Raw genomic sequence first — 27,118 nt, forward strand, 5'->3', positions numbered from 1 at the left:
ATGGAAGCTGTAGGTCGTGTTGGTGTAGTAGTTACCCGTGTTGGTGGTGGTACCACCAGTGGTGCCACGCCACACACATCCTGGGCAGCAGCATTTTTGGATGAGGTAAAAATGTCTGTCTGCTGCATGCTGCTGGGGCTGGAGTTACGACTGTGATGACTGGGTCATCATTGTCAGACTGTTCATCAGCAGCAGAATACACCACTTCTACTTCTTCTTCATCATCACCCATAAGTGAAAGCCTTGCGGGAACCTTCCTTTTAGCAAGCTTTGTCAGCTCATGGCATGCCTCACTGTCAGACTGCATTGGTGGGTGCCAATCAAGATCTAGCTCATCAGAAGGAAGGGGGCTTGAAGAAGAACTTGTACTAGCCCTCCTTTATCTTTTTTTTGCTGGGGATCTGGAAGACAATAGAGCATCAGGAGGAGTGGCTTGCTTGGATGATACCTCAGCTTGAATCTCGATTTCCTGACGTGCCCCTACTTCTGGAGGGACAAGCATTGTGGGCAGTTTTGCCTCTCCATGCTCCTCTACTTGTGCCTCTACTTGCGCCTCTACTTGCGCCTCTACTTGCGCCACTCTTTGCGCCACTCTTTGTGCAACTCCTTGTGCCACTCCTTGCGCCTCTCCTAGTGCCACTCCTTGCGCCTCTCATAGTGCCACTCCTTGCGCCTCCCCTTGCGCCTCCCCTTGCGCCTCTCCTTGTTGCACCTGTGTTTGTCGTTGCAGCTGTGGTTGAACACTCGTCAGATGAGTTACACCCTGCGTTGATTGGATGCTACTTTGCGATGAGTCAACGTCAACATCACTGGTCTATGGTGAAAGAGCAATTAGAGAGGCTGCCTCTGCGGCACTCATGGACTTGGGTCTAACTTGGCGTGGTGGCACTGAGACCAATGAAGCGGAGGTGCTGCTCCCTGCTTGGTCCCCGGCGGACACCGCTGCTGCAGGCGTAGTTTTTTCCCCTTAAAAAAGTGTCTGTCGGCACACCAGTCTTCTTGGTAAGTGGCACCACTTGCTTCTTCTGCTCCTTCTTACTGGCAGTGGCACTGGCAATTTTCTTGGTAGAGGAGCTAAGCTACGGCCACCTTTCTTTGGGCCCATCTTCTTCAGATGTCAGAACAGCAGGATGGAGTTGCAGAGTTGTCTGTGGCCACCACACGTGACGTTGTGCACACACCACAGCAGGACTTCTTCCTGGCACTACAACAAGTGATGATGATGAGGATGATTCCTGGTTGTCAGTATTTGTGCACCTAAAGCAAAGGAAGCCAGAGGAACATCAGTTAAATAAATGTTGCATATGTCGTGCTTCAATTAATATTTGTAACTAGGCATTTATTATCATTAACACAACACACCCAAAAACGGAAAGACCCAAAATAAAAATTGCAATTCTAATCCAAAATGGATGTTTAATTTAATAGAAGAGAGAGAGACCACACTGAGAGAGTTGTTTCATGCACCACTGAGGCATAATGAATGAAAGCAAGGCAGACTGGGCACAGGCCTATGGCACAAAGCACACTGCCTGGCTTTAAAATGGCCCCTAGACCCCCACCCACATGGCCAGGCCCTGGACCAGGCCCCAACAACACCCAACAAATCGAAATTCACACAACAATCACCCCAATCCAATGTCAGCCATGCCCTAAATGATGTTTAAAATCAAGAGAACACACAGAAAGACTTGGCCCATGCATGGCTGACTACCCCTGGGCATAATGGATGAAAGCAAGGCAGACTGGGCACAGGCCTATGGCACAAAGCACACTGCCTGGCTTCAAAATGGCCCCTAGACCCTCACCCACATGGCCAGGCCCTGGACCAGGCCTCAAAATGGCCCCCACCCACATGGCCAGGCCCTGGACCAGGCCCCAACAACACCCAACAAATCGAAATTCACACAACAATCACCCCAATCCAATGTCAGCCATGCCCTAAATGATGTTTAAAATCAAGAGAACACACAGAAAGACTTGGCCCATGCATGGCTGACTACCCCTGGGCATAATGGATGAAAGCAAGGCAGACTGGGCACAGGCCTATGGCACAAAGCACACTGCCTGGCTTCAAAATGGCCCCTAGACCCTCACCCACATGGCCAGGCCCTGGACCAGGCCTCAAAATGGCCCCCACCCACATGGCCAGGCCCTGGACCAGGCCCCAACAACCCCCAACAAATCGAAATTCACACAACAATCACCCCAATCCAATGGCATCCATGCCCTAAATGATGTTTAAAATCAAGAGAACACACAGAAAGGCTTGGCCCATGCATGGCTGACTACCCCTGGGCATAATGGATGAAAGCAAGGCAGATTGGGCGCAGGCCTATGGCACAAAGCACACTGCCTGGCTTCAAAATGGCCCCTAGACCCCCACCCACATGGCCAGGCCCTGGACCAGGCCTCAAAATGGCCCCCACCCACATGGCTAGGCCCTGGACCAGGCCCCAACAACACCCAACAAATCGAAATTCACACAACAATCACCCCAATCCAATGGCATCCATGCCCTAAATGAAGTTTAAAATCAAGAAAAGACACAGAAAGACATGGCCCATGCACCACTGACTACCCCTGGGCATAATGGATGAAAGCAAGGCAGACTGGGGGCAAGCCTATGGCACAAAGCACACTGCCTGGTTTTGTATTTTCATCACTAGATAGATGTTTAACAGTGTCATAACAGCTTAAATAAATACAATTGTTTAATGCAAAATGTACCTTTCTTTCCTGGATAATTGTTGGAAATACCGATCTTTTGTATTATTTTCCCTCAGATTTGTGCCTTGACTGTTTTTGTTTGGTATAGATCTCTATACACTTTACCCCATTATGAAATTGGTATACTCCCTACCAGCACATTTTTCTTACCTAGAGGTCCCTTTTATATATTGCAAAGTAAAGTTATACAAAGATTCTAAAGCCCTCATTAAAGAAATGCAACAGATCAAGTCCACAATGTAGGGTGTGAAGAAAATCGGGTCCACAGGTATTTTTTCACATAAATGTGTGCCAAATTCAATAGACCTTGTGAATATGTCAACAAAACAACAGCCAACATGTATTTCGTCCCGAGCAGTGACTATTTCATGGCTGGGAATGTACAAAGTTACCATAAGACAGGAATAATGAACATATTATATGTCTTACCTGGATTTTAAATAGAAGTAATAGGCAACCAAATGTTAAGATATGATAGAGTATACTGTGTTTCCAGTGAGAAGTAAGAAGTACACCATACCAAGACAAAGGAACAAAAAATAAGCTCAAGGGACATGTGGTCCAAAGAGTGTCTGAAACATACCGCCCCACAAAGATTGTAGTCCAAAATGTTATTCACAAGATAGTATATTAGCCATTCCGAGACGAGTGTTCTGTAGACACTGTCTCCATCATTGTATTAACACCTCCAAAATGAAGCAGACCAAAAACTGTAGAAAATCAGTGAATAAACTACAAATTAAATAATTGTAACTAGTCATGCAAGTGGATAAACTCACCACACAATGTGGTGTATGAGGGAAATCCTATGTTAAAAATCATCAGATCAACTAAAATAGTAAACTAAGTCTAACGAAGAAATTTAATCAATATAACACTTATAAAGTCACACTACATAACTTGACCAAATCAAAGATCATGAGTACATATAACAATGTAGCTATGTTTGTAATGCAAATCCAAATTACCTCCAATGTCAAAAATGTTCTCTCTGGTAAACATGCCGGGAGACAGCTAGCTCGACAATTATGGGCAGGTATTTCAGGAGTCCATAGTAAGCTCTCACCTACAGGAGGCCACATATAAGTAAGTCGATTAAGTTTGAGTCATGCATAAGATATAAAGGAACCACAGCACAGTCGTATTTCAAGGCAAGTCTAAATCCTACCCGGCACGCGATGCATATGAAATTAGACGTCGGGCACTCCTCATGATTAACCCCTTCGGTGCTGATGACGGAACCGCTCAGTCATCAGCCGCGGTCGCGCTGTGCTGATGACGGAGCGGTTCCGTTATGGCCCGCCCAGCTCGATAGAATGCTCATGCGCGGCGCGAATTCCGCGCCTGCGCTAAGGGTTCCATTGAGCGGGGCGGGCCGTGACGGAACCGCTCCGTCACGAGCACAGCTCAACCGACGCTGGTGACGGAGCTGTTCCGTCACCAGCATGCGCCCGCCGCGCGCCCGCCCCAAACCCTTAGCACTGCGGCGGAATAGCCGCCGCAGTGAAGGTGTTAAGGGTGTGTATAGGGAATAGACAAAGGACTAAGAATGTAGCCATATTCCGTCTTTGTGAACTATTCAGCCATCTTGTAAAAGTATTACAAAGCTACATGCTTTAGTGTGTGAGTCTGAGGGTATTTTGTCTGTAGACGAGAGAGCCGCCCATGGGCAAAGTTTAATTGTGAAAATGCAGTTGGATTAAAGTATGTTAAACAATTGCTATGAGATCATGGGACTCTCATATAGAAACCTGTGAAGAACTGGTTTATAATGTGTGAGTAAACATCATTGCCATGTCATAATTCTTATAATTTGGCAAAAAATTGAGGGAAAGGCACTTCAAAGCCCCCAGTTATTGGTAAATATATCAGTCACACAAATAGCTGGAAAAATGCCCACTCCTATGCTATTCAACTAAGCGCCATATTGGAACAGAGTAATGTTCAAATTATAGTAACCAGCTCCTATAGAGTAAAGACCTAGGTTAAGCACCTGCAAAGGCCTCCGGTTTCACAGGTGTATGCCCAAACGCATTCGCCCTGCCATAGTATTAAGTCAAGCCAAAAAATGGGAAATGCTGTAAAGCCTCTGGTCACCAACAAATTACCAATTATAAAATACCTTGTTTCAGTTTGACACTTACTTAATGGCACAAAATTTGGGTATCTTATAAACCTTTGACTCAACAGATCTTCATTTTACAAGAGCTAGATATTGTATTTTATAATTTGTAATGTTTTGGTGAGTGGGGGCTTTACAGCATTCTCCACATTTTTTGGCTTGACCTGGGATAAATTGCTCCTAAACTTCTTATATCTAGTTCCTCTTCTTGAATGTTTGTTGTTTTGGAGTCATTTGTTTATTCATTTTTTGAATTATTTTTGTTATTTTTATTGTTTTGCATTTCGACTTTATTACTGTTTTAGTACTGAATAAATACTTTACACATTGCCACTAAAATAAACCTTTCTGCTCTGTGCCATATCTTACCAGGAGGTTGAGCTCGGCTTTATTTTGTGACTTTAGTGGTTCACCCTGACAAGTACCTACCCCGTCAATTGACTCAATTTCATAAAACAATGGAGTCAAATTTGCACCTTGATTGCTACAGCATGCCACCTTGTACTTGCTCTTACATTCTTATTATTCTTAGTTCAACTCTTATTCCTTTGTTTTTGATGCTACAGGTATTGGCATTCTTCACACTCTTCCTGCTTATAGATATCTACTTTTTTTTTTGTTTACAAAATTTCAGTATTTTTAGCAGTGTCATTTGTGTTTTATCTTGCTCTAGACCGCCAGGCTTTCATTGACATTCCCAAAATGAAATATTATATGGAGGACACAAACAAAATAGAGTGATTTTCTCACATAAATTAACCAACGCCCCTGTGACGGACGGGCCATCAGTGAACGATTTCTGGTGGAGGAGCTAGGTGAAGCTTAGGTGCTGGGAAACTAGCACTGTGCCCACCACGTCTGAATGAGGAGGGTGAGCCTCCGGTTTGCTGGAATAAGAGCCCTGCAGAATTACGGTGCACTTCCCTTCCATGAAAATCTAATTTAGGCCTTTAGTTTCTTTTCAGATTTCCTAACCACGCCCACACAGTGGAGGGGTAGACTATTTAGTGGAAGTTGAGGATGGAAAAGAGAAGTAACAATGTGAAATACCTTCCCTAGGTAGGAGAAAATAGGAAGAAAATGTTCTCCAACAGGAAGAAACATAAACAACAAATACGTTTAGAGTATTACTACAGCAGGATAGCTGTGCATACTCCTGTAATATGTGGATTACAGCAGTGGGAAGAAAATTAAAGTTTCCAGTCACTCTAATCATTATCCCCTGTCCTTTCTCGATGCTGGCAGAACTGAGGCATTACACATGTAGTTTTTCCAGCTCAAATATCTTGAAAACTGAGTGAATGCAGTTTACTGCAGTTTGAATTCACTAGTATATCTGGTACACAGTGCAGACTGTCAAAATAGGTATATACACTTTGAAGTCGATGACGGCTACAAGATTCTATGAGATAATGACCTTTCCCATCTTATACCAACGTGTTCGAACCTAAAGCCTGTCACTATATGACACTGCAAAGCCTATTTCAACTGGAAAGCAAAGGTTTACCCTGTCTGCTCTGTTGGGATTTTGGAGCTGAAAAATATCACAGACGACTTTCTGTAGCAGTAAATACTACAGACTGAATGTGAAGATGAAAGATGAAATAAACATAAAGAGAGATGGAAGGTGTAGGAGGCAGCACACTCATTTAAATATTTATGTTTCCAAACTAAAAGCGCATCTGTGGAATCGTCTTACTGTCTGGATCTGAATCTCTGCAGGCAATTTTTGAAATGACGGGCTCCAGCACCACATGCAACGGGCTTATTAATAATAATGCGCACATTTGCAGCAGAGACATATTATGAAATTAAAGCGCCAATGCTCAACCCATCTGATAGAGGCATGGCATCAGTGTTGCCTCTGCTGTGCAGAACAATATCGAGACTCCAGGTAACGCAATAAGCCAATTTAATAGTATACATTTTGCAAACACGGACGTTTTGTTATGATGATACAAATTTAAACAAAAAATGTATCGCAAATTACGTGTATATATTTTTGGGTTTAATTTGCAAAAAAAATACAGCAATCTAGGATAAGTGTATGTAAAAGGAGCCTACATACTTAAAAATCACAACATTTAGCGACGTACAGCAGCTCATAGTTATATACACAGTGTTGAAGAGAAGATCAGGTGAGAGCCACAAACTTGTGAAAGGAAATTGAAAAAAGAGCGTTTTAGTGGGCCAAAGTGAATATTCTGCTGTCAAATGCATTGCATTGAATCAAATATATTTCGAAAGTACAGGAGGATATACTGATCTGCACAAACGTAGGGGAAATCTTCAACAGGTGCAAGTCACAAACCATAAAATGGATGGAAAATGTGAACTTGTAATATGCCAGATAAATTCTAACTCTACATTAAAACAATTCAGTGCATTACGTGTGTGTAACAAAGAGAGAGAGCGAGAGCGAGAGAGAGAGGGAGAGAGAGAGGGAGACCGCGAGAGAGTGAGAGAGAGAACGCAGGAGGTCTCTGGAGCTTTGAGGACAGGAAGTATACCATGCAGGACTGGTGTTATACCGGGAGACAGCGATCAATCAATCAATCAATCAATCAAAACACTTGTATAGCGCACTACTCACCCGGAAGGGTCTCAAGGCGCTTGGGGGGGGGGGGGGGTGGTCCGCTACTGCTCGAACAGCCAGGTCTTGAGTTGTCTCCTGAAGGCGAGGTGGTCCTGAGTCAGCCGGAGGTGGATGGGGGGAGAGTTCCATGTCTTGGCCGCCAGGTAGGAGAAGGATCTGCCTCCGACGGTGGCTCTTCGGATGCGTGGTACGGCGGCGAGGGCGAGGCTGGTGGACCGTAGCTGGCGGGCGGGCGTGTAGAAGGTCAGGCGGTCGTTGAGGTACTTGGGGCCGAGGTCGTGGAGAGACTTGTGTGCGTGGGTGAGGAGTCTGAACGTTATCCTCTTGTTGACGGGGAGCCAGTGCAGGTCCCTCAGGTGGCCGGAGATGTGGCTGCGTCGGGGGACGTCCAGTATGAGTCGGGCGGACGCGTTCTGGATGCGTTGGAGTCTTTTCTGTAGTTTGGCTGTGGTTCCGGCGTAGAGGGTGTTGCCGTAGTCCAGTCGGCTGGTGACGAGCGATGGAACCAGAGCTGGCACATAAGCATGCAGGTTAGCTTAACCAATATTAAAAAAAGTTACCATTGTTGCGTGAGCTAAGGTGTGCTTGTAGGTGATTGTGCATTTGAATGTGCAAATGTATGTATCTGTGCAACTGCATATGTGCAAGCTGTGGAGGTTCCTTCGCAATGGCAGAGGAGTGTCGTCCCCCACTTCCAGCAGCATAAAAAAATTACAAAGAAAACAATAATACACCGAGGTTTATTATCGTTTTGTTTGTTTCCCTGAGGTTTGGGGGAAGGGTCAGGGGATAACAGGGACCAAAGTGAGTGGTATGCACTGTTATCAGTGCGCATAACGGTTTGGCCGGCCTGAGATGCACTGATGTTCTCTTCAACCCAGTTGCGTTGCTGGGTTGGAGACAGCAAGTACAGGCTCCCAGTCTCCATGGGGTACATGAAAAAGGGGGGTCCCCGCAAGGAGGAAGAATACAATACGAAATTTGAAGTCAAGACAATAACATGAAATCATAAAACTATAGCACAGTATTGCAATTTATTAACAACACTGAACATATCACATAATGACAACTACTTAATATAAACCAAGCAATTAGGGAAGGCCCCAAAAGGGGGGAAGGGAGGAAAGCAAAAGGGGGGGGTTGTGCTCATAGGAGTGAAATAAGCAAAGATTTTAGCACATTAAATCAGATAAATCAAATTATTAACATACACAATTTGTACATTTCAAATACAACAACCAAAATTCAAGGACAAGATTGGTGTACTATTAAATGAAGACATTCCGCGGTATGAACCACATCAATGGAATAGTCAGGGACATAAGCCGGATGTCTGGGTTTAAAACCAAGCCGTCGACGTTTCGACCCCTGTATGGTAGGTCAAGTTAGGTCCTTAGACGGGGTCTTCATCAGGACAAAACGGGAGGGAGGGTGATGGGGCACCAATATCTAGAATTTAAAAAATGAAGGGGGAGGAGTTAGAAAACCACTCAAAAATACAATTAATGTATACTAAGGACGTCGTGACAGCGGCGTCGAAGTGTTTAATTAACACAATTACCATGGACAACAGGCCGCAGGGGGCTCTGCTGAGGGAACTCGGGTACACCACTCAGTGGTAGGGGAATATCCGCAGCGAAACCCAAATCGCGAGCTTAAACCAGAAATTAAAAACAGAGGAAAAGGATCATTAGTTACCATAGAGATAGAAGAACCTGATCATAGGGGGCTACCTCTAGTATCTAAAAGGGTTGAACCATGCCGAGGGAGATTAGGGTTGGAATCAAAAAAAGTTCTAAGACATGACATTAGTTACTCTAGTATTAAAAGGGTCAAGTCACAGACCTATCTATTACGATAGGGCACATGAGGAAACCTAGAGTGGTTAATCATGATGGTTTCCCGAAAAACGAGGTCTGACTAGGTGGAGGTGATTGGTACATTGCGCACCAACCTCTACCAGTGCCATAATGCTCACCTTAATTAAAATCACACAGATGCCCCAGGGTGACTACAGAACTTAGCTGTAGTAACGGATATCCTAAATACGATAAACCGAATTTCTCAATATCTGTATAGTTAGAGGAGCACCGCTGTTGGAAAAAAGTGAAAGAAACCGGGTCAGTGGATTGGGATAGCAATAAGAACTTATATTTTCAGAGTGAACAGCACTTACTAATCACAATCGAAAAAGGCTGAGCACCTTATGTCTGCTGCTGTCGGGTGAAAGATTGCGTGCAATGCTGCAAGGACAAGGTTAGAGAGTCATTAATTAGGTTGGTTCGTGCAAGGGTCATACCAAAACCCAAAACCGCAAAAGGTCAAAGCTAGGATCTCATCCCATAACAGTAGAATAAGGTGTAAGGTGACAGGGGCCCCTTTGGTGGACCATTGGCAGAGGAGTGGCCATCAAGTGAGTGACCTGAGGTGGCTGGTTGTTGAAAAAGTAACCCTTAGCAGGAGGGGGGGCAATATCATGACCATACTGAACACACGTGAAGCTAAATGGATGTCACTTTTGGACACGATCAAAAATGGCCTTAATGAATTAGACAGTAGTCTGTCACAACTGGCAGCCCTTGGCTAATAATCTCTTCTGTAACAATTTTTATGGACTCTTTAATGTGTGAACTAAGATACTGTTACTCGGCTTCACTCTCTTGCTAGAGAAGTGCCCGAGTTTATGTCTGATTTTCTGAAACCTTTAGGTCATCTAAAAAATTTTTGTGGAATAAGTAATTGATGGACTTTTTAAGATGTGTAGTGGCAAATAATTTTGGTTTTGTTAATAATCTGTCTACAATCTCATGTTTTGAGAATTGCACGGTCATTTTAGAAACTGTTAATTTTCGTATGGAATTTTGACTAATTTACCACATCGCTGTGACTTGTCCATAATTTTAGGATTGGCTGATTTAATATTACCCATCAACCTAATACATTTGACAACTAGGGGTGAGACTGATGATGATACTGGATCGCCGCGACTGGAGAAGTATTTCTTCCCTTTTCATGGGATGTCGAACATGTGATCTTTAACTACGCGTAGTGTCACAATAGTTCCTCCCCCTTTCTCGCCATTCTGCTGGACGGCGTCTCTTGAGTCGACTAACCGTAAGTTCCTCTCCCCCCCCCCTCCCCCCTCCCCCCTCCCCCTTTGGTGTTGAGGCCCGCCAAGGCAAATAATTTGTTTTTAAGCTGATCTCAGTATCGAATGACTGATCCGCTTTTTCACTTTTGTCTCCCTGCTTAGCGACCGATAATGGAGACAGATCGAGTAGTTTTTGCCTCTCTTGGTCCTGTCTATACTTACATTTAGGATCAAGTAAGTGTAATGTCCGTTACAGTTTTGGGTTTTGGTATGACCCTTGCACGAACCAGCCTAATTAGTGACTCTCTAACCTTGTCCTTGCAGCATTGCACGCAATCTTTCACCCGACAGCAGCAGACATAAGGTGCTCAGCCTTTTTCGATTGTGATTAGTAAGTGCTGTTCACTCTGAAAATATAAGTTCTTATTGCTATCCCAATCCACTGACCCGGTTTCTTTCACTTTTTTCCAACAGCGGTGCTCCTCTAATTATACAGATATTGAGAAATTCGGTTTATCGTATTTAGGATATCCGTTACTACAGCTAAGTTCTGTAGTCACCCTGGGGCATCTGTGTGATTTTAATTAAGGTGAGCATTATGGCACTGGTAGAGGTTGGTGCGCAATGTACCAATCACCTCCACCTAGTCAGACCTCGTTTTTCGGGAAACCATCATGATTAACCACTCTAGGTTTCCTCATGTGCCCTATCGTAATAGATAGGTCTGTGACTTGACCCTTTTGATACTAGAGTAACTAATGTCATGTCTTAGAACTTTTTTTGATTCCAACCCTAATCTCCCTCGGCATGGTTCAACCCTTTTAGATACTAGAGGTAGCCCCCTATGATCAGGTTCTTCTATCTCTATGGTAACTAATGATCCTTTTCCTCTGTTTTTAATTTCTGGTTTAAGCTCGCGATTTGGGTTTCGCGGCGGATATTCCCCTACGACTGAGTGGTGTACCCGAGTTCCCTCAGCAGAGCCCCCTGCGGCCTGTTGTCCATGGTAATTGTGTTAATTAAACACTTCGACGCCGCTGTCACGACGTCCTTAGTATACATTAATTGTATTTTTGAGTGGTTTTCTAACTCCTCCCCCTTCACTTTTTTAAATTCTAGATATTGGTGCCCCATCACCCTCCCTCCCGTTTTGTCCTGATGAAGACCCCGTCTAAGGACCTAACTTGACCTACCATACAGGGGTCGAAACGTCAACGGTTTGTTTTAAACCCAGACATCCGGCTTATGTCCCTGACTATTCCATTGATGTGGTTCATACCGTAGAATGTCTTCATTTAATAGTACACCAATCTTGTCCTTGAATTTTGGTTGTTGTATTTGAAATGTACAAATTGTGTATGTTAATAATTTGATTTATCTGATTTAATGTGCTAAAATCTTTGCTTATTTCACTCCTATGAGCACAACCCCCCCCTTTTGCTTTCCTCCCTTCCCCCCTTTTGGGGCCTTCCCTAATTGCTTGGTTTATATTAAGTAGTTGTCATTATGTGATATGTTCAGTGTTGTTAATAAATTGCAATACTGTGCTATAGTTTTATGATTTCATGTTATTGTCTTGACTTCAAATTTCGTATTGTATTCTTCCTCCTTGCGGGGACCCCCCTTTTTCATGTACCACATAGCGCCCAGGTCCCCGTGACTGCTTGGGTAAAAAAAAAACTTTGTGTAACCCAGTCTCCATGGGAGCGGAACTCATCAGAGCTCAGGCCAATCTTGAAGCTGCTCTCATATAACAGAACAGCTTCAGGATTGCAGGCTGCAGGGGAGTCTGGGAGCATGTGCCTGCAGTGGAGCCACAAGAGGAGCAGAAGCATGGTGATGCAGCGGGCTGCAGACAGCATGTAAGTTATTTTTTTCCCCAATGTTTTCCTTTTTATTTCCCCACACCCCTCACTTACCTCTAACACTGGCCACTACAGTATGCAAGTGAGTTTGTGATCTGTGGTTCCTCTTTTCCAGGGGTGTCCATTGCCCACTGTTACATGACCAAACATTTGTCATGCCACCTATGTGATCGGATGCCCCTCTGCATGTGGTGGCCGTCATGATATGGCTCAGCCATGAAATAATGGTGCCAATATCTTTCATTTAGTGACTTCCCTGACATGCAGGAGCCTTCGCTTGGCACAATGTTAGCCCCAGGAATAATAGTAGTAATTCTTAGGACTTGTGGTCATCGATAACATGATGTGGTACATCTATTCAATCATGGTGATCATGGCACCAAACCCTGAGATCGTCCTGGCGTGCCTTGCATATTAAAAGCATTTTTGGCATTTCGGGACCCACCTTAAGCAAAACAGTGGCCATAGCACAGGGTAACAATGCCCAGATATTTAATTATTTAAATAGGTATAGATAAATACGCCTCTAAAAAGCTTCCCTGACTGCACAGTTTTTGTGGACAATGAGGCAGTTATCAATTTGGGAATATTCTATAGAGCAAAATGAAGTGATAGGAAGTTTCACCTACTTACTAACTTTAATTTTGTAACTCAATCAGATTGACCCAGGTCCAGATACGAGTCAATGGAAATTTATCAAAGAAATACTAACTGCTAATGGGCTGAAGCAAGGGGATATTCTGGTACCACTCTTATTTGCTATCTTCATCTCAGATGCTAGCTAAAATGGGTATCATTTGCTGCATCATAAAAAGATAAATGGGAATTGTCGGATAGTGGATTATTAGTAGTGATTAGTAGTGACTTACCAGTAGTAAGAGATGTGTAAGAGTTCCTTTTCTGCTCCAGGCCCACAAGCAGCCACAGAGATGTTCATGCCCAAGAAGAACCGAATCTCTATCTATGAGCTCCTGTTCAAGGAGGGAGTGATGGTGGCTAAGAAAGATGTCCATATGCCCAAGCATCCTGAGCTGGCTGACAAGAATATTCCCAACCTACATGTCATGAAGGCCATGCAGTCTCTAAAATCACGTGGTTACGTGAAGGAGCAGTTTGCCTGGAGGCATTTCTACTGGTATCTGACCAATGAGGGCATCCAGTACCTAAGAGACTTCCTGCATCTGCCCCCTGAAATTGTACCAGCTAACCTGCGCAGAAACCGCCCAGAGACTGGCAGACCAAGGCCCAAAGGTCTTGAAGGTGAGCGCCCTGCTCGTCTCAACCGTGGTGAGGCTGATAGAGACAATTACAGACACACTACTGCTCCTCCTGGTGCTGACAAAAAGGCAGAAGCTGGTGCTGGAGCAGCTACAGAGTTCCAGTTTCGCCGTGGATTTGGTCGTGGACGTGGCCAGCCTCCTGAATAAATTCTCTTGGATTTGTGTAAGAGTTGTGGCGCAGCGGCCATGGTGACTGATGCTGGTTGCTGGGGATCAAGGTTTGATCCCCGGCTCTGGCGGCAGGGGTCTGCCCAGCACCATGTGACTCTGGGCAGTAGCTCGCTTATTCTTCCCGATGGCCCCCAGCGCCTTGACACCTTCAGGTAATTGTTCGCTCTTCACAAATACTGAAGATATACATTTAATAAGACCACAAACACAATAAAAGGGTCAGTCAAGGCCTCAATAAATTATTCCCTTGCTCAACCCTTGGTATCTGGCAACAAGCAGACAGGCGTATCTTAGGAGACAGGCGTGTAAAGCATTTAAAATCACCAATATATTAAATAAGTAAGACATAACACACAATAAAAATCCAACTCCAATTTATAAAAAATAGAATGTATCTTTATGAACAAACAGACATCAAAATGAAAAAAATCCAATGTAGGGAACCAGAGATATCAATTTTTTAAGTACAAACTCTTTCTAGTGCATACAAACCTGTAGCACCACTTTGGGACATCTGGTCGCAGTTGACCGGGACAAAGTCAAAGTTTGAGGCCAACTGCAATGGAGCCCTGGTGGGACACACTAAGAGGTAGGCCTCGGTCGAAATGTTACCTTCGGACTTAGAAATGTATTGTGGAGGATTTTCCTCTCGACGTTGAGTGGTCCCATCCATCGGGCCAATTTTGATGCAACGTTGTCTGATTGCTTTTCCGCTAGACCTTAGTAAGGAAGTCTGAGCTCCAGAGCTTTCAAGGGGATGAACCTAAAATCCAGGCTGCATCACTGTTGAAGGTTGAAGGTAGCCAACTTGACTCTCGACGTTGAGTTAGTCACCTTATGGAGCTTTTGACAAAAAAGTTCCCATATTTGACCAAACCTCTGGTTCTTCTTCCAGGGTTCAACGTGTCCAAAACATAAATCTAAGGGTCTGGAATCTCCTAGATAATCCATGGGATGTCTGGACTACAATTTCCACAACGCATCTGGCCAAATCATCAAAAGTCCTTTGGGTTTACTCCAGGATGGGGACTCTTGGTGGAGATGATGCAGGTGGACTCTGCTAACCTGTAGCTTACAGGTAGTCTACTCCTTAATCCTTGAGCAAGGCAAAGTCCTTAGAGGTGTATTACCAGATTGTGCAGCAGGTGCAGTCCTTCAGAGTGCAGTCCTTTGGGTGCCGATCCAGATTCCAATGGGACAGTACTTCTACTCCTTGTAGCTTCAAACGGCAAATCTAAGATGAAATGCAGCTCTCCAATATTTATACATAGTTTTTGAGAGTCAAGCAGGGGGGCACCCCTGACCAATGGGATGCAGGGTGCGACCCAGGTGTATTACCACTTCCTCCAAAGTGTGCCATATTCTTGACCCAGAAAGCATCATTCTCTCAAAATCCAACATGGAGAATTCTTCTCCTCTGAGGTCAGATCTGGCCCACTAGATTCACTAACACACCCCTTCCAACCCCCTTACTGATCTAATTACTGAGGCTCCTGTGTTGCTGGGGGTGCAGGATGTGGGGGGCAGCCTATGTTGGTCCCAAACTGCCATTCTCCCTTTGAAGACCAGTTTGGCTCCCCCACCCCATTCCTGCCTTTTGGCTTCTGCAGCTCAAGTTCTCCACCCACAGGAAATCAATTTTTTTCTCTGACAGGACATGTCCCATCTCATCAAGCAGCTCTGGCTCAGCCTGGGAAAAGCTTGCTAACAGGAGAGGGCAGCGAGAAAGCTGGATTTTGTCTCCCAGAAAAGGAAGTTTAATACATTATTTTCTGTAATAGTTATTATAAATCTAACAGTGGCAAGTTGTTGGATGTTTCTAAACTATTAATTAGATACCTTGAATTATATTTTTAGGAGCTCCCTGGTAATATTTATACTTAAATAAAGGATCACAATGTTACCATATGGAACCATCCACTACAATGGGGAAACACAGAATTTGCAGTTTTCCCCTCACCAGGGCTTATCAACCATCTGTATAATGTACCTGTTTATAGCTATACTGCAACTTACCACTGGGGCACTTAGGGGAGACCTTAGAGGTGACTTATATGTAACAAATAAGGTAGTCTGAGGCATTCAAATTCAAAAGTTGAATTTGAATGTACGTTTAAGGTAAAGGCAGCCTGAAATAACAAAAGGCACCACAGTAGTGCACACTTAAGTGCATTAAGTCTACTGGACATCTAGACCAATAAGCCCTATTACATAGTAGGGACTCACAGCTAGGCCGTCAGTACCAATTATGATTACAACTAATTTGCATATCCTTATAATCAGAGCACAACCCTTGGGTCTGGTAAGCAGAGCCCTGGGCGCAGTCAGAGTCAGTTCCCACCAGCATCAAACAAAACAAATGCGGGTAATCAGGTCAAAAAGGATGTCTTTTTCACAGAAATCCAGTTATTAATTTGGGAATATTGAAAATTAATACAATATACAGCTTTTAGAACTACCAAACGTAAAAATAATTAATACTAACTTTTGTTTTCTTCAGGCCTACTGAAAAGCTTTTTATTCATCTTAGACCAGGATTTGGATTTTGAATGTATGACTTGATCATTTACCAATTGTGTAAGTTTTTGTTCTTTGAATGTATTCATGATACAAAAGGGAATCAGTTCACTGTACACACAAGGAGTACAATCAGTGATGCAAGTCTTAATATTTTGTGATATTCCAAACCACTATAGGGGTATTTTGTTAGTTCTGACTTTTCGAGTTTTGCCATTAAAGTAGTGATGGACATGGTTCCATGTCCGATATGCTGTGTAAAATTGTCCAATCAAAAAATAAACAATTGACGTACTTTAAAATTGTTAAAGAGTTCATGATAAAATTGACTTTTTCTATTCACTTAATACACTTTATACATTTTAAATTGTTGTCTGTTTCTGGTTATTAAAATAAATAAAATGTAATTGCAATTAACTTGCCCAAGTGAAGAAAGTGTGTATAAACATTGGGAAAATGATAGGCCATTTGAAATAGGACACTATATTTAATACGTTTCTTGCAATGGCTGTGAATCTTTTGCCATTTTTAGGGGGAAGAATGCTGGATGTGTAGAGTTCTTTCAGCATTTCTGCAAAGCTTTATGTGAGAGGAAGAGCAACTACTTTCCTTTGAAACAGTCAGGCTGCCTTGGTACACAAAGAAAGTAATCAAATATTTCATGAATGCTCCTTCATAACTCATTTTCCGCCAATTTACGTACCAATTGCACTCTAAATTGCACCATGTGGACCCAAAGAATTCTTGTCAGGAGTGCCCACTCACCACCAAAGAACCCTAAGGCACTCAAGGTTGAACATTTGATTGGGCAAGCCCCACCACTTTCATAATTCTCCGTATGCCACCCCCATTATAAACACTCATCCTTATGATATTTTTGCTGACCCCTTAACATTATTGAAGGCCTTTTAGGTCTCAGCTAGAAACTGCTTCAGCTGTCTGTTGGCAAGACCTGTTGTTTCCAGTACATTACAAGTACTTACAGTGGGTTTTGAGTCTAACCCTTTGTCACAATTGGATTGCTTTGTGTGTATTTCATCTCCCAGTTGCCGAATTGAAGGATTTCCCCTCTATTCATGTGTTTGCCTTGCTCAGGAGAATTTCAATTTCATAGTGCTTTGATTGGATGATATATCCTTCTACTGCGAATGTTAAAATGTGCCTGCATTGCATCTATGGGATTATTTTCTTTTCCTCTCTCTTCATGCTAGCCATATTACCAATAACCCAGCTTCCTCTTGCACCCCACTTCTTTGTTTAAAAAAAAAAATCATCTAGACCCCATTTTATTTAGATTCAATTGTATTCCACTTGAAAGAAACATCATAACTACTATCATTAAGAATGCTCTGTTTATTTTGAGTTCTTATAATGCAAATCTAGCTCCAGTTTCAGGAGATAATTATACATTAAGCCATTTTATTAGTGCCAAGAGCGCTGTTCCAAAAACAGTTTTGCAACCATGGGGTCCCCTTGAAACCTCATTGTGACAGTGCTATGTATTCACGAGAGACCCTCAAAACTTTCAGTACACTTCTTTTTTATATCTAACTTACATAATACTTGAGATAAAGGAACATACAGCGATATGCCCATAATCCTGCATTATTATTTAAATGAATAAAGACTACATCACTGACCTTCAAATGTAATCTACTGAGCAAAACCTTCTGCTGCCATGGACAGAAAATGGCTCATATTCGCTTCTTGTTTTACTAAAATTCTTTTATATGCCAAAACAATTTGAAACCTGACCTTTCAGGAAAGAAAGTGTCAAGTCTTTCTTTTATTTTTACATTCCTTCATTCTTCCTTTCCCCTTTTTTCTTCTGCCTTACTTCCTTTTCTGTCTTCTGCTCATAAGCTATTTTTTATTGTTGACCTCACATGTTTTCTCTATTCATATCAACACTCACACCTGCCTGTGCACACATTTTATCAATCACAAGATGCGTTCCTTCCTTTATTTTCATTTTACAAAAATAAATCAGTTTTCCCAACTGTCATGGGGTTAAGACGGAGTATAAAACAGATAGATGGTGTACATGGGCAAAGGAACAGGCAATGGCATCCGCTAGGAAAGAAAGGGCAGGGACAAACAGGGATCAGGAACAACTCAGAGAAGGCAAGACAACCCTAAGAAAACCCTAAGAGGTACAAGTAGAGGAAGCAAACAGTAACAGTTCTAACAAGCTGGGTTACCACTAGGGCTGTGGACAGAAAGGTAAGACTTGTCGCTTCCCAGTACAATAAGGGTAATGAACGTCTCCGTACAGATTACTCTCACACATTGTCACTCTGCAAAGTCTAGGATTCTACTTATATGCATGATACCAGCACCCATAGATTCAGCATGAGACAAGTCCCCATGGATTCATCTGGGAATATGCTGGGAATATGCTTGAATGTACTGTCACAATTAAGGTACTAAGGGCCATATTATCAAGAACGGCACAAACATTATCGCCGCTTTAGCGGCAGGAAACTGCTGCTAAAGAGACAATAAGGGGCTTGATAATATGACCTAGAGAATTCCAATACAAGCCCAGGTTTGATGTCCTTGACACTAGAACCTGGGCTTCTATTGGAATTCTCTAGGGCATATTATCAAGGCCCTTATCCCCTCTTTAGCTGCAGTTTCTTGCTGCTAAAGCAGCGATAATGTTTGCGCCGTTCTTGATCATATGGTCCTAAGACTACATATGTCACAAGAAAAAGAAGGAAGGGGTAGTGATCGCCTTCTGGATTTCAAGAGCTAACCCCAGTACAAAAGGAATACAGCAATACAAAGATGAGAGCAAAATAGTATATTTACCAAAACATAAGGTCCCAGAATTACTAACGCTTTGCAATTTGTTTATGTTACTTTTGTAACACAAGCCCCATGCAAAGTTTCACGCTGGTATTTAATATTGAAGTCAACGTAGGATTTGTGTTGGACAGGTTCCTATGGTTGTGCTGAAGAGCACTGCTTTGTGTTACTTTGTGTCTGGGGGATGTTTCATGGGAGTTCCCATGTTGCCACCATTGAGTTTTGTCGCAAGTCCCGCTCTACCATCTATAGTAGAAAGGGATTTGAGCTAAATCTTACACCCCCTTGTGGCAGGCCTAACAAGGAGATGTGTTTGTGTTGCTCCTAGTTTTTCTTCTGTGTAAGGGTGCTGCATTGTACAGCACACATTCAAAGCAAGAAAAGAGTTAAGGATTGTTTTTGTACTGGAAGGGATCCCTTCCAGTACTAGAACTATTTCATACAAAACACAAGCGGCTGTGCGTTGGGGCATGGCAGCCTAAAGTATGCCAGCCCAAGGATCTAGGAAAACACCACTATATCATAGTAGATATGGCTCTACTCTGCTCTCTTCCTTTCACTCAATGCTGTTTTGCATCACATTTTGTACAAATCTAAACGTAAGAGCCAAAAAGGTGTACATGGTAAACAGCAGAGAGAAAAAAACATCTCCCAATAAAACAAGCAAACATAATGTAGATGAATGTGGAACCACAAGCTTGGGACTAGCATATTAAAAAGACAAAAACTAGTGATTAAATGGGGCAGGGCAAGCACCAGGAAACATTGGTGGAATAAAGATGAAACTGGATAATGAACAAGTAAATCTTAAAGGTACTTGGACCTGTAAGAAGCAAGGCAGAGCTGCACTGGAGACTTAATATGTCAGTAGAAAACCAAGGGAAGAGAAATTATAACATGCAGGAGACAGGAAAAGTAGAGCATGTAAAAGAGGAAACACAAGCAATGGGCAGATAAACCAAGTAGTAAAATCGACTAGACAGGGAAGAAAATACAGGAATGATGGTGAGAAGTACAAGGTATAAGGACATGGACAGTAAGAATGAAATATTAATGAAAGACAGGAAGTAAAGTGCAAAGGTAGCAGGAACAAAGAGAACAAATGAGAAGCAAATTGTATAGGGAGCAGCTCAGCAGCTGCACCTGGGATGAAGCTACAGAAGAGAAAAAGTGAAAAACAAAAATAATTATAAGGCTGGTAGATATTTGTAGCATGCTACACAATAAGAGGCTTGGGGGCATATTAGCAAGAACCCCGCTAAAATTATCGCAGTTTTATCTAAAACATAATTATTTACCTATTTAACTAAAAAACAATATTTTGTACAACTACAGTAATGACAACGGTATTAAAAACAATGATATGTTTTAAAACAATTACTTTGCCCCACAAATAATGATATTCTTGACAACGATGTTCTGTATCATGATATTTTTGCAGTACCAATATTTTTTTGATTATATTTTGTACCACAATATTTAAAACTCAATATTTTGTCCAAATAACATTTGTCTTCTTTTAAACTTTTTTCTTGTCTCTGACTTTTTCATTTGCAGTTCATTTTAAGCTCAACATAAGTTAATTTCTCTTTTGGAGCATATCATGTTTAAATACATTCAGAGCCTATTAACCACAGCCAATTATCTGCCCATAATGTTGACTGTGTATATTAAGTTCTTTTTACCATCTGTTCTTCTATGATTATGTCTTGTTTCAGCTCTATTTCTGTTCTTCCCAATGGTTTTTAACTTCTGTCCTTCATGATGCTAAAAAAGCACTGTTTTGCTGCTTCTCTTGTTATCTTTATAGCTCTTCTGTCTGCATGTCTTAATGTGTTCATTATCACTCTGTTGAACCTAAGGCAATCCATCCTTGGAATGTACCATTTCTCAAATGGTATTCAACACTATGAAGATTGCTATGGGTTTAGCACTATACAAACTCAAAAAAATGACATGAAAAGTGTTATTTTGATTGTTATTGACCGTTGGCTAAAACAGCAATATTTTTTCCCCTTTATTCGTTTTTTTTTTTAAACCCATAGAAGCACATAAAACAGTACAGACACATATAAAAACACATAGGGCATCATTTTGATGCCAGACGTTCACACCACCGACCGCTATTGCAGCGGTCAGGAGACCGCCGACATGCATGCAGGCAATCCTAATGCCCTGTTAGAAAACAACTGCCTGGATGGTGGTTGACAACATGACGGGGACATACTGCTGCCAAGGGAAAAAGTCACAGCACATGCTGACACAGCGAAGGCACATCCTGCACCTCTGTGCACCATGTGCCATTCACAATGTCATGCATGGCACATGGTGCACAGAGCTGAGTCGGTGCACTACCTTTACATGACAGTGTTCTGGCCATGAAAAGGCTGCCGAAAAGGGATATCTAAACACCAACAGTGGTGGCTGCCTTGGCCCTGCTGACAATATCAGACACTGCTCCGACTGCCACTCCATAAGGATCTCTGATCCTGGCAGAGGCGGTGTTCTGTCCCCAACAGATGTGGTCCTGACTGCCAGCCTTGTAATAAGGCTGTCGGGCTGTAGGGCTGTCGGAGGTCGGACCACCACCCACACAGGGCCCCCTTTACGATGTTGGGCGGATTGCCCCCACCAGGCTGGCGGGAACCACCGCCAGCCTGGCGGGGGCAATCCGCCCGACATCGTTGCACTAAAGACCCCCCGCCATATAAGAATGGCGGGGGGACCTCGGCGGACGGAAACACCGTCCGCCGCTTTTCCGCCCCGTTCGCCTTGCGGCCGGGGCGGAAAAGGAATAATATGGTGGCGGTGTCTATCAGACACCGCCAGCCATATTAGGATGCCCTTCCTGACATGCTTTTCTGTGGCGGCAATGCCGCCAGGGATAGGCATGCGGAGACTCCCTGCGGGGGCCCGTTGCGGGCCCCCTGGGAGTTCGGGGGGTGGGAGGTGCACATGGGGGTACCTATGGTACCCCCCCCGCATTTCAAAGTGCAACATGGCAGGCACCGCGCGGTGCCTGTCATGTTGTGCTTTGAAATGCACAACGTGCATTTTTACCATTGCGGCGAGCGGCGCTTTCTGCACCGCCCGCCGCAATGGTAAAAATACAGGATGCTCAAGGCGGGACCGCAGCTCCTATGGCGGGCGGTCCTTTTTTGCACGAGGATGGCGGGCGGGCAAAATCCGCCCGCCATCCTAATGACCCCCAAAATGTCAGTGGCAGTCCGACCACTATCGTAATGAGGCCCATAATATCCAATGAAAGTATAAAATCAGACAAACGTCCAAAAACAGAAACTAATATGGATGTCATTAAAAAAACATTGGTGAATAACACAGGTAACATAAAAGTATGATAGTTGGAAGTGTCAGAATAGCACTCCACAACACACAATGCATATTTTACCTGAATGGACAGGAACAAGTCCAGCAGTTCCATATAATAGCGAGGTGTGAACAGTATCAGAAGAGGGCAAATAGCTCAAAAGAAAGAGGAAACCCAATGTTGTTGGTTTCCGCTATCCTTTTGATTTTGTTCTGATGGACCAGCTCTAATGTGGATATTTAGCAACAGCACAGGCCTAGAAGCCTAAATAGCAGAAGATATTGTCTGCACCCAAGCTACAGAACAATCTCCTGTGCCGGACATAACCGGGGCAGAAAAAGATAAAATGATACAAGGATTCCTCTGCCTGCTGATATACCGGGAACTCAAGATCCTGGTTGGCATTACGTTTTCATTTGGAGCAGAAGGATATGAGTGATAATGTACCTTACTGGAACTTGAGATACAGCTGTCTGGTAAGTAGGCAGTTAAAAAGAGCCTCAAATTTGATGTGGGGGTTGATATAAAAAAAGAAAATCACTGGAAAGGGAGAATTAACCCACATTTCTCACCTCCAACTCCCACTTGCGTCCAGGAAACGATTCCCTGGGTGAGTTGGGGGGAGGTTGGTGTTTTTAGGCTATCACTCCCCGAAAACAAGCTCAGTCAGCATGTCCTTTACATGACATATCCACTTGATTTTATGGAATTTGTCTAGTGCGACTATTTCTTTGAAGGCATTATGATACTCTACAAGGGCTGGCGTGTACTTTAACTTAGGTTAATATAGCAATGGTTTTAACTTGGCCTTATGAGCCAATGGCTTAACACCCACATCCCTTCGCAAGTGTAATGGGAGGGGCTTTTAGAGAGGCTAATCAGGGCTCCGAGAAAATTATTCCCTGCCATGCCCAGCACAGCTGAGTATGTACATTCCCTTAGCTCTGCCCCATCTAGTGCATTGCCCTCTGCCTTAACCCTGCTTTAATGGCAGGTGAAATGCGTCTGACTTTGGAAGAAGTATAAAGCCTCAGAACTGCTGAAGCATGGTGGGTTAATTTCCAGGAACTCTTTTGAATCTGGTGGAACCAGGTCATGTTCTTGGTTAATGTGATTCCCATATAATTAAATCTGGTAACACTATCTATGGGTTTCCCTTCAAGCATAATGGAGGCTCAAAAGGTCCTGTGAAGGTTGATGGTCATAAATGTTGTTTTTGAGTGATTAAACACCTTCTCTCGATCAACACAAAATGCAATGAGTCCATTGACAAGAGTTTGTAGGACTCCTGGGGTTTTAGACACAAACAGGCTGTCAACTGGGAATAGGAGAAGAGAGATCTTCCAGCCTGCCACTCTTGGGGCATCATTCTCGCCAGCCTCCAGGTAGGCAACCACATCATTAAGCTATAAGGAAAATAATATTGGGGCAAGAAGCACTCCTGCCATACAGACTTATATACTCTTATTTGTTCTGTTCGAACTAGGGCATAGGTGTCTTAGTGTAAACACTTAAGGATTTCCAAGAGGTCAGGTGGAACCTTACTTTCCTCCAAGACGTACCAAAATTTGCAGCTGGAAACCAGTTCAAAAGCCAGTTTGAGGTCCATGAAAACTAGATAAAGATGGAATTTCTCAATGGTTTTCCAGTATATAGTCATGAACCTAAAGACCAGGTCAGTAGTGCTTATCTGGCTCCCAATCCGAGCTTGAAAATATGACAAAGATTCATGCTCCTTTATCCAGTGATCAAGCCTGTATAAGGTCTGTCTACAAAAGACCTTCTGGATTACGTCAATAAGGCTAATGGGGGAAGCCCTTGGGCCCTTCTTATAAACAGGGACAAACTTAGTTGTTTTCCACAGTGTGGGATGCCTAACCCCCCAGAATGGTGTTGGCTAGATTCTTTATAGATAGGACCTGGTTCTCAATGTCTGATAGCAAAAGATCTCCAGGTACCGCATCTGGCACAGAGGCTTTTCCAGCTGCATTCATTTTGGCCCTGAAATCAGGCTGGACCCCTACGTTAGCCCATTTTTCCCTACGTCTATTGTTATATGGTAATATATCTGTAGTAAGTTGTAAGACATATGGATACTATTTACCATGGGTAGGACTTTTATATCCACTGCATGATTCCACATAAAGAGAGAGTAATCAACATATAGTCTATCTACTAGAATAGCCAGGCCCATTAAAAGTAGGAGATGAATGCAAATCAGATAGAGTACGCCCATTACATGCCTTCAACCCAAATAGGAGCTTGGAAGACAGGAACTGGTACACTGCATCTGTCCACCAATTGACAGGAGCAGCATTTAAGGGTGGAATACCCAACACCTCATCTTCTACGTCAAAAGAGAGCAACTACTGCTGTTTAGGGGCTTACATGCTCTGTTGAAGTCACCTGAAATAATTAAGTAATCATGTGTTTCAAAAAGGTTCCTGTTTGTTGCAAGGTGCTGTATAGTGGTTCTCCTCCCACTCTTACCCCGCAGTTGTACACATTATGGGTCCGATTCCGATTCAGGAAAAACCTCTCCGAATACCCGTTTGGAGCGTTTTTCCGGTACAAATCGTACCCTGCAACGTCCCCCGTGCTTACGACGAAGTACAATTCGTAACAGGAGCTGTACTCCGTACGAGTCGAACAGAGACCGTACGACTCTAATCTCCGTACGATTCTCCCTCGTTAAGTTAAGAGCAGTGGCCCTGATGAAAGCCTTGGGGCGCTTTGCCCGGTAGGCAGAAACATGTTGGCCCATATCGCGCAGATATTTGGTTCATACTGTCGTTTGCGCTGTTCCTGTTTTTTAATCAGGGGATGTGCCTTGTTTTCCATTAAAATAGTTTGTTTAAGACATATCACCCTATTTTAATTCACCACTTCTGGTTAGTTGCACTGTGTTTTCACGATTTTTCTCTACCATCAAAAATTGGCTATCAGTTGGTGGTTCACAGTTAACTGTGGCCCTGATCCAGTATCAACAACTTACTGTGTGGCATGGGGTCTCGATGATCAAGGAACCTGCCAGTTCACAAGTCGGACGGCCAAATGATATGACTGATCACCTGGTCTGTTTGATGGTTATCCACCATGAGATGATCTGGATCTTGTCGACCAGTTTTTGAATTAGTTCTACATTTTGTGTTCTGGGTCTATTGCACATGTGTTTCTCTCTCTTTTCTTGCTCCTTGGAATTTGCTCAACGGTGACTGTAGCACCCACTGACATAGTGCAATCAATGTCAGTTAGGCCAGAATATTTGGCTTATAGACCTACTGGGTGCTTTGTGTTGTTCATATTGTGTAGCTGGGGAAGTGAACCAGTAGTAGGTCTTTAAACTCTGTTTCCCTATGACCCTCCTTTCTCTGTTTGTTGTGGTACGGTGCATACACCCCATGATCGCAGGGGTACACACCATACCCCTGCGATCATGGGGGGATTCGGACCGTACGGTGTGTATGTGTTTGTGTGCTTTTCCATACGACTCCCCCTTACCTGGCGTGGTCCGTACGAATCGCGTCCTCATACCCGGTCCGGATCGTACTCGTCGGGTCGTACGGCATGTGTACGAGTCGTACAGCATGTGTACGAGTCGTACGGTTCACGGTTTCAGCCTTGCAATACGTATGGATCGTGACGATTCGGACGGATTCACGGAATACAGATCGTACTACATGACTCGGACGGACGGGTACGATTTGTACGGAGAGGGCTCCGGATGCAAATCGTACGGACGTTTTTTTTTCCGAATTGGAATCGACCCCTTAGTATGTAAAATGTACTGGAATCCACCCCTGTAATCACAATGCCTTGGATGTAATGTGCAGCGATATCAAGTGAATGTAGTCTGGTATTTAGAGAGGTACGAACCCAGACTAAATGACCACCAGAGGGGCATCCCTTCCCAGAAGGAACATGCAGGTGTGGAAAACTTAATATACCCTGGCCTAAAACAGGATCAATAATCCAGATCTCTTGGATAAGGCATATATCAAATTGGTCCATAAAAGCACCCTATTCAGGGATATTGAGCTTTGATCTAATGCCTGTCACATTCCAAGACAGAAAATTATTCGCGCCAGGGTTCTTAATGTGTTTGTCCGAATAGGAGTTCAAAGGCATGGGGGTCGCAGTATAAGGCGGCTGCTCTGGGTCGCTACTCAACTGCAGAGCCTTTTTCAAATCTACGTGCTCCTCTATACCAATAAATCCAGGAAAGCCCTTAGTTCCCAGTCAGTCTAACATAGAAGTACCCAGGTCCTTGGATGGAGCGGAAGGTGTAGTTCAAAGAGAAATTTGCAAGATACCAAAAGAAGGCAGATTTACTTTAAACCGGATGGTGGTGCTAAGGGGATGGTCCAAGTGCAGTTCTAGACACACTGGTTTAGCTCAATATATATTCAAAGGATCCTATTTGGACTATGGGGTCAGGAAAATGTCTTGCTTGCATGATGTCTGAGCATATAATGGAATAGAAGTAACCAACTGACAATATTTGATATATGCACTAGTTTTAAGGGAATCGTCATCCTCAGATACCCCAGAAGCTGACTATGGTACCTTTATCATAAAAATGTAACCTGGGTTTCCTCCCTGGTGTA

General features: G+C 43.4%; 1 protein-coding gene across 1 annotated transcript; it reads left to right on the forward strand.

The window, feature by feature from the left end:
* The first annotated feature begins 13,305 nt into the window (after window positions 1-13,305).
* On the forward strand, window positions 13,306-13,831 carry LOC144819937 (small ribosomal subunit protein eS10). Its single transcript, XM_078677636.1, has one exon. It carries the CDS (start codon window positions 13,334-13,336, stop codon window positions 13,829-13,831), a length of 498 nt encoding a protein of 165 aa, XP_078533762.1. The 5' UTR covers window positions 13,306-13,333.
* The last annotated feature ends 13,287 nt before the right edge of the window (window positions 13,832-27,118 follow it).

Source organism: Lissotriton helveticus, chromosome 2_1 (genome assembly GCF_964261635.1).
Source record: "Lissotriton helveticus chromosome 2_1, aLisHel1.1, whole genome shotgun sequence".
NCBI classification, from domain to species: Eukaryota; Metazoa; Chordata; class Amphibia; order Caudata; family Salamandridae; genus Lissotriton; species Lissotriton helveticus.

Coding starts and splice junctions, on each gene's coding strand:
- LOC144819937 (XM_078677636.1), top strand. CDS start 13,334: ATGTTCATGCCCAAGAAGAACCGAATCTCTATCTATGAGCTCCTGTTC.